At 36.5% G+C, this 9255-nt stretch overlaps 1 protein-coding gene across 4 annotated transcripts in view; it reads right to left on the bottom strand.

Annotated features, from left to right (window-relative positions):
• Positions 1-1125: 1125 nt before the first annotated feature.
• Positions 1126-9255, bottom strand: part of MBNL2 (muscleblind like splicing regulator 2) — a 153127-nt gene continuing 144997 nt past the window's right edge. For 2 of the 4 annotated variants that reach the window (XM_058548395.1, XM_058548397.1), the window contains one exon: positions 1126-3897. In XM_058548395.1, coding sequence (XP_058404378.1) covers positions 3770-3897 — 128 coding nt within the window. In that variant the 3' untranslated portion in view covers positions 1126-3769. The remainder of the gene's footprint in view (positions 3898-9255) is intronic. The other 2 variants (XM_058548396.1, XM_058548398.1) reach the window with 1 other exon arrangement.

The following is a 9255-nucleotide window of genomic DNA, read 5'->3' as shown; positions in this document are numbered from 1 at the left end:
CATAAAAAGTCAGTCTACTGGTGAAAATTACACTTCATAAAACCAGATGTGAAAATTTTTAAGTACAGTTTGTCTTAGATTTTTCACTTAAAATAACAGCATGTTCTTTAAAGTTGGCACCTTGAACTCACTATTAACAGAGAATGTTTTCTTGTAAGGAGCGATTGATAGGATAGCAGCTTTTCTTCTGTGTTACGGTAAAAAAATTGCTTATCCAAACATACAGCCAGTTTTTCAAACATCCACAAAGGTGTGAAAGGATTTTTACCCTTGGAAATCCTGATCGCGCAGTCTAAATAAAAACACAAGTGCCTTTATTTGTATATGCCTGGTCTGTTGAATGTTCATGTTTTCTACCCTCATAAGGGATATCATAACCACTCAGAAGCCCTGAGTTTAAACCAGCCGTGGAGAAGACCTTCTTCTTCCCTCTCCCGTTCCTGCCTTGGCCCCTAGAGGAGGCCATTTCTGCCAACCCCCACACCACAAGGAATGTTTCCACCCAAAAGCTAATATCCCCTTCCTTGAGAAATGCCACGGGCCCCAAAGGGCTGAGAATGGAGAAGTCTGAGCAGGTGCACACCACCCCTCAGAGGGACTCTCTTTGTTGAACACCTGCCCTCAGGTATGTTGCTCAGCTTTTGTTCTCTCCTTGGTCCACCTGACCAGATGTCTGCAGAGAACAGGACTCACCATTCTGCCTCTTTCTGCAGCCTCAGGTCTAAGCCGTGTTGTCCAGTCGTGCTCTTACCAGAAGCCTGTCTTACAGATTAATGGTCACTTTCTTGTCTGTTCATGAAACTGATATTTTATTCCCCATTTGGTTATCGATGTTCACATCATATGAAGGCAGAATCCTGAAGAAGAGGGCTGAGTAGTGGGATTTCTCTTTATTTCTAATTTTAAAGAATACTAAAAATCCTTCTAAAATGATTCTTTTAAATTGTTTCTACTACTGTTAAAAAGCCAAAACCAAAAGCAAAAACTGTCAGTTTCCCATTTGAAGACCAGAGCTTGTTCTTCTTTGAAGTGATCAAATGTTATCTACCTGACTGTAAAAACCATTGTGTCTGGCTAATTATCAGTCTGTCTTGACACAAAAAGGAGGACGACTAGAAATCTTTTTAAATGCTTCTTTTATTTCATTGGTTGTACATTGGGTGAGTGAACTGAATATTACAACCAAAACATAGAATTGTTACAAATTAGACTCCTGTTTACACTGTAAGGTAATGAATGAAGGAATTCTTTAAGTGTTACAGAAAGATTTAGTAGAAATGTTACCAGTGATATGGCTGAAAGAATATTTCGGTGAAGTGCTGTTATATCCTGAAAACCAAGAGTGAAATGTAGTTCCCACACAAGTGGTGAGTTCATCTCTTAACTACAGTATTGTTGAATTGCTATCTTCATGTCTTGGATATTGGTGATTTTGTTTTTGTAATTAAACAAAGCATTTAAGATTTATTCATCATAGTCAGACTTCTGAATATAAACAAACTTTTGGCAAATAATATTTATACAGAAAAATAGTTTTAGATCCTCTCAAATCCCAGAATTATTCTATAAAATTACATTATAAATAAATAAAAAGCAAAATCTGTTGTACATATATTTGTACATCTATGCATTTGCCTTGCCTCCTCCTTATTGTAAATGGAATATTTATGACTCTTTGCATATTATAATCACAATTCTGGAAAATGGATATCATAGTAAAAATACAGTCTTCTATATTTGCTTGGGGATACAGGTGATGTTTTTGATGCTCCATTACTAAAGGGCTGAAAATAGTTGTGTGCTAATAATTTTTAAAATCAAAATCATGAAACAAAAGAAAAAAAGAAAGACAATGATACAACAATTAGTCTACAAAAATATTTCAGTGATTCCCATAATTTACCTTTTAGTAATGTATACTATGTTTTCAATGAGTTTAAGTGAATTAACAAAGAAAAAAAGAAAATAAGTTTGAATGTTTTAGGCAAGTTGTAGCATAACTACATTGTTATAGTTGAGAAAATTACAATTATCAATCATACATAAAGATGAAACTACCAAAGAAATACAAGTTAGATACAATACTTTTCCACAAATTAAAACAAATGCAACGATACAAGCACTATGTAAGATTACACTTAGGATGTGATTTTCTTTTGATAGGGTTATCAAATCTATGATATAAGATAAATAGTCATTAGACTTTGACCAACAGTAATTAAAATGGTGGATTTCTTTTTCTCAAACAAAAATGATATGGTTGGTGCATCTAGTTTTCAGAACAGGCGGTGATGCCAAAATTTAAAATATTGTACATTCAATCTCAAAAGTCAAAATACTTCAATCACTAATATGTTCACAAAGAAAATGGATGTTTTAAACAATTACACATAATATTCATTTATAACAGCTGTTTTGTTTTTTAAACAATAATTTAAAAACTATGTAGGTACTGTAAAGGCTATGTGCAACATATAAAATGTGAAATATGAAATATTTGGTACGATAGTGCTTAAAATAAACTTTAAAACAAACTTTCTGAACAAAATTTAATTGTATCGCTATTACCTTGAAGATCAACCAAGTATTTAAAAAAGTAAACAACATTAAAATATGTTTCATCCATATATAGTATATATATGTATGTGTATATATAATATGTATGTACTTGTATTAAAGTTTTTTATACTTTTGAGACATAAAATATGCTTTAAGGTGAAAGAATTAAAAGAACTAATTTTTTCCATGCTGTAGTCAGTTACAACCCTTTAATCCAACTTTTGAAATGCAAAACAGTAATGGATTTTTTAAAAAGTGAAACTATCTACTTTTTGTTTACATAGTAATTTAGATTAAAGTCACAGTCAAATTTTCAGTGACTAAACTCAAACTTACTTAAATTAGAATATTATACAGATCTCCTCACCTACAGCTTCCTTGTTTGACTAGGTTTTTAGTTTTTAAAAGAGTTATTCTGTAACAGGCAACCGGATGGTGAGTTTGAAAGACTAATCCCTTAGATTAGACTGTTGGCATGGGCCTCTCATTCTTGTCAAGCTGGATGAAGTCTGGCAAAATCTAGGCACTTCTACAAAGTCTCTCTTATAAAACAACTTTAAAAATATACTTGTAAAATAATACCTTCAAGACTTTGTTTGGTGGGGTATGAAGCTCATACCGTGCAAAGTTTCTTTATCAATCTAGTTAATGTTACTCTAGAATCACATGATTCAATGCGGCATCTCCAGGCAAACCAAATACCACACTTTGATGTGTCCCCAGTACTTGTGCTTGAATTTCCATTCAGATTTTAGACCTGCAGGACAGGTATCGGTTTTACTTCACTTCTCATCTTTGCTGCAGCATTCATGTCGTCAAGAAGTGAAACATACCCTTTGATCCAGTGGGTCAATGAAATGACAGTAATCGGAGTTAGAATCGAACCTGCCCTTGGAATAGGTTTTTAAACTAATGCTAATTGTTTATTGCTAACTTGGAAGTATTCTGAGTCAAAATGAGTAAACTGGTTGGACTTTCTGCATCAGCTATAGTTATGGAGATAAGACAATATTCCTAGGACAGAAACTATGTTTAGAAACCCTTTAAAAGTAAACTTTATCCTTTATGTCTTTAAACATCACAGCTGGTCTCAGGTAGTTAACTATCTTAGGTTGGAATATACTAAGCATACCATATTTAATACTCATATATGATATAGCAGCACTAGCTTCTTAGAGTTGTGGTCTGTCCAGAAGAACTAAATCTTTATTTAGCATGCAGTTTGTGGCAATTCTATTGAGGAGGAAACAGGATAGTATGTACAGTAACAATGTTTAGTTATTCTCAATGCAGATTCTTGGCATTCCATTCCGTTTCTGCTGATTATTTCAGAATTATCTGTTAAAGAAAAAGACAATCATGATTTAGACATCCTTCTGTGAGGGAAAATAACGAGTTTAAGTTTTACTCTTTGAAAATAGGAATTTTCTCCAATTTTCTCATAATTTTGATGCAATTATAATTTTGCACAATCCCCACCCTTCATGCTGAAAAATTTTGCACTTAAGCACTTCCGCTATGTGGCCACTGTAAAGAATGATGATTCAAATGCACAGTATTTTCTGTAAAACTGTGACAGCATATGTGTGGGCATGCAGTGTGTTTAGATCCTAATTTCCTTTTTTAGTTTTTGCTTCATATCTCTTTATTATATGTACACATTATCATTCAATTAATATTTGCTAAGGTGATAAGGAAGTCTGATCAGAGAATTAGTTTGTACATGAAAAGTTATTTGTAAAGTTTAAATGTAAATATTTAAAATTGCATAATAAAAAATATTATTTATTTATCAACTTGCATTTATAATTCAAAGATGTGTTCCCATCAAAAGTAATTTTGTTCCCCAGATATAATAACAATGAGTTTCAAATTCAAGGAACGTTTAAATGTCCCGTATTAAAGAGAAAAAGGGATAACATTCTAATAAAGCATTCAAACATTCTTCATAAATCCAAAAGCACAGATAAAGCTAAACTATCAAACGCAAACCGTGGTCTCTGGAGTTTGATCTCTAAGTTCATTTCCGATTCCATAACTTTGCAAAGGACGGGGAGTTTGCCCTGTGTGACCCAGTTCACTTAAGGTCAAACAAACTTAAAAGCAAAGCTTTTAACACATTCTAACAAAAATATTTATTCTTTGTGCAATGCTTTGACCAAACTTTGTGCAATTAGTAAACAAAATGTTTATTTATTAAACAGCCAAGAGTCTTTGTTTAGGAAATAACCAGTAAAAATTCTTTATGGTCAAGGTCAGCTAACATTCCTGTACACTGGGATCCAATTCCCAATAAAAGCCTCCTGTCTAAAGTATAATTTCTTATCCCATTACGTTAGAATTCATACATATGGATGTTTTTCCCTTTAAGTGACTGCTCCTGCAGTTTATATAAAACAGTTTTAGTACATACATTCAAATAGTTTCTCCCATGAAATAAATATGAGTATCTTTTATTATATTGGAACATATGGTTGTGGATGGAATTGATAAAAACACAAGAAGAACTCATTTATATTAAATATTTATACTAAATGGAAACTCAAAACTTTGGATAAGATCATTCTTATTTTTAAAAAATTCCTAGGAATTTAAAATTAGTTGGGAAAAATAGCATTCTTTGTCTTGTGTACTGATGGACAAATAAAAATAATAATGAGATATAATGATTTTATATGTAAATATTATCATAGTATCTTTGAATAATCATTGCAAATATCTAATATTCAAATTCTTCAGATGGTTATTAACTCCATTTTTACATTTAGATATTTGATTATTATTTGATTATTTAGATTATGAAATAGGAATTATTCTATTTCATTCCTTAGCTCCAATTCTGTCTGTAAGGTTTCCAAATAAGAATGTGCCCCAGGACAGCAAATCATGTCCTGTTTTTCTTTTTCTTTCCTTTTACTTTAGCAAGAGTCTCTCCAAAATATTTATGGAAAAAAAAAATCTTGCAGTTTCTTAAATCGAGATATAAGTATACATATTTTAGAATATATTCACATTCTTGCTTATTAACCGAAACTAAAATGCCACATAGAATGAAATTCCTAACCACCTGGAAAGAGAAGGATTTTACAGAAAGTCCAGCAATGGCCCAATTTGCATTACAGAAATTAGTTACAACAATGCTTTGGACTTGTATTTGACAAAGAGACATGTATGACCACCTGGGTTTAATTGAACTGTAAATCAGCCTTGAAGTTAACTAAAAGCATTAACTGGACTCACCCAGGCTGCTTTTCCCTTCTGCCCCTGCCTACCCACGACCCATTACATGGATAAAGACATAAATAAAAATGACCTCTGGTACTATCAAACTCTCCGCTGTCACTGGTGCCTGGCATCCAGGCCAGAGAACTCTGGCCGTACCCTGGTCCTATGTCTTTCACTCTCTTGTGGACTATATATATGTGGTATAAAAAAAAGAATTACATTCCTAGCAGCTGTGAGCTCCAAGAAGTGCAAGAGATTTGATCTTAGAGGGCAGGAAAGCTTTGAGTGTTTCATTTTTTGATGGTAGCATTTTTCTTGAAAATATCATTTGATTATTTTTTTTTTTCTGAGAATTATAGCTTGCTGGTACAGTCTGAATTAAGTGTATTCTGGGGTAAAATACAATCTGGAAAAATAGACAGAACAGGAATCCTGATGAGGAAGAGTTACCAACTGAGTGTCTCATGTTTAACTATTGCCCATTTGATGGCTGCTTCCGATGTTAAAAGACCTGACTTTACAGGCTCTAGGGCCCATGGGGAGGGCAGGACAGTTCCCAGCTGGAAGGATACCTCTGGAGGGAAGAGGAGAGCCAAGTGTGTGTGTTGGGGGGAAGGGTGTAGAGAAGCCGTTTTGAGAGAAAGAGGGATCTTCTGTCTAGTTTTTAATATGGCTTTTCTTTAGTCAGATTATATTTTTAATTCACACCAAAGAAACATAATTAAAAGTAAAAGGAATAGGAACATTTTGTGTGTCTCCCTGTTGTCTCTCCTTAGAGATTTTCTTCTAATACCAATTCCATATGGACATATAAAAATATGTTCTGTGCATAAAAACTTCAATCTCCATTGTAATTTTAACGGCCAGGAGGATCAAAAGCTTCAGAAGGTGCCCGAATATTTCAACATAGGTAACAAAACATACATTCCTAAAAGAACAGGCTAATGTGTGGCCCTGGAGCATGGCTTCACATCTTATACTGACAAGCCCTAATTCTGAGCTTGTTCATTTAAAAAAATGGTTAATTAAATGACAGTTCACCAGAGTGACCTCGATACACTGGCCGTCAGTGGCATCCTGCCTGCCCTGCAATCACCAGAGCCAAGGCTGATATCCGAAGTTCCCTCCTCGACCTCCGGGCACCGCAGCTCAAGTTTTCTTGAAAGGAGCAATTAAAACTCTCCTGGGGTCTGTCAGAGTGTGTGTAAGTCACAGAAATAGCTACCATACAGGGTCCCCTCAAAGTCCCCTCTCTGAAGCATCCTTATTATCTTTGTTTTAATTTTAATAGATGCTCCCTTAATTTTCCAGGAGGCTCTGAGAAATTTTTACCAGAGCCTTAAGAGCTGACAGTATTGCCAGTCATATTTTGCAGATATGGAAAAGACAGCATGAACAGCTTTAACTGGCTTGCGTAATGTACCAAGTGCTTGTGCAAGCCAGGATGCGCTCAGAGATGTTAGCTCACTATGCTCGTGGCACGGGAGGCCCCTCCAGGGCGCTGTGACAGTCTACCATGGGACCAGGGGAAACAGCGTTTCCAAGAGCATGCACCAGTAGAGGCTGGTGCTCAGAAGAACTCCCGGGGAGCTTGGAAATGCGGTGGGGCCTGGAGCAAATGGAGCCTGGAGCACTGGATGGGAGGCAGCAGTGACCTTCTGGAGGAGCCAGATGGGTAGAAATTGCTGAGGGACTTGTGGGGCTGCTAGGCCCCTCCCCAGGACATCCTTGCCTGGTGGCCAACCACATCCTACCCTAGGCCTCCTCCAGACAGATGCTGCAAATGTGTCTGCTTACAGCAACAGAAGCCCTACCCAATTACAGGTCTGCTCTTTCAGCTTCTGAGGAACCCTGAGGAATTCCTCAGAATTTCTGAGATTCTGAAGAATCCTATTGCAAGCTATACAATAGGAAGGAAATCAAATTATATTGAACAAGATGTATTTCTGTTTATCTCCCTGATAGACTAGTCTCTCAAATAAGTATTTTTTTATGTAACAGAGAACCGTGACAAAGAAGGTGGGTTAAATTATTAAAATAAGATTCTAGCCAATCTTGTATGGTAAATCAAAATCTGGAACTGAAGGCAGTATTTTCAATTCCTTTTTCCACTAAAAGGAGAACACACAAAAATGAGAATAGCTGATGCCCACAAAATTGGCAATTCTATTTTTAAAACAAAGACACACTTGATCTCAAATCATAAGTGCATTCATAAATCTTTACTGGACCTTCTAGTTGTAACAAGAGTATCTGTGATGCAAAAATATTAGTTGGCTGCAACAGAGTCTACTTATCAATGAGCATCTCCTCCAGGTGGCTGGATTTAAGAATCTCATGATTCTGCTTAATCTGCATCCTTAAATTATTCCCATATGAACCCACTACATGATTAGTCTAATATTAATTTCTTTATTGAATACAAAGCATGAATGGCCCTGAAGAACGTCAAATGGATTGTTTTCCCATTAAATGTGTTATGAGCAGTCATTTAATAATCTCTGCATCCTCAGTGAAGTGCCTACCATTGACTTGTAGTGCAATGGCAGTCAAGTTTATTAAAAAGGAGACTGGGTTAGGTACTGTCTGAATACTAAGCCTACTGGGCCAGGCAGGAAATGTACGGTGAGTGGGTCAGGCAGGGAGTGTGGCAGATGGAAGGGCCCATGCCTAGAAGGAATGGAACGGCAGCTACTCAATGCCAGGCAATTGCTACCTGCAGAAAGCTAGGCTCTGTGTTGCTTGACCTTTCTATTTTCCAAAAGAAGCTGGAAATTCAGTAACTAATTCACATTATAGAAAACAACTCTGTGTGGGTCAAATATATCTTTGGGCTGAATGCAGCTATGAGCTGCTGATTTGTGTCCTCTTTGAGCCTTCCTTTCTTGAAGGAGATATCCACTAAGCCTGGATTGCTAGCTGCCTGAGTCGGGCAGTGGCCAAGGCTATAGGCAACATCAAGGGAGGCAGCAGTCACCTCTGCTGGGTGGGACCAGGAGAGTGGGTCTAATGGGGAATTAATCCTGCAGCTCTCAGACATTTGGCTTTCACCCAAAGGAATAGGGTGCTTGAGCAACAGGCACCCTCTACCTAAGAAGAACATACTGTCCCTCCCTTGACTGACTCACAAGACAGGAAGTATGCATGTTGCCTTGTCTCTTCCAAGATGATGACAGATTTAGGCTGAGCCATCCATATGCCCCTACCTTTGGTGGGCACTTGAAAAAGAGCTGATCAGAATGAGAAACGCATTCAGTTGAAAGCAGAATAGTCTGTGCAGAGGCTGAAACACTGAACTTGAGTGCATCAGTCCCATAAACTCAACAGCTGAACTAACCAGCCCTCGTGCAAGAGGGTGCAAAAGAAGTCACGAAATCCACATGCTTTCCTCAGCGGTTCAGAGGTAGCCAGGATTAGTACTTTCTGAGGTTTCTACCTTGTCGTTGATCTCCAGGAACTGACATAGGAAGA

This window comes from Diceros bicornis, chromosome 9, assembly GCF_020826845.1.
Source record: "Diceros bicornis minor isolate mBicDic1 chromosome 9, mDicBic1.mat.cur, whole genome shotgun sequence".
NCBI lineage: Eukaryota > Metazoa > Chordata > Mammalia > Perissodactyla > Rhinocerotidae > Diceros > Diceros bicornis.
Note: the sequence above shows the minus strand (reverse complement) of the source record. Positions and strands in the feature narration are given on the sequence as shown.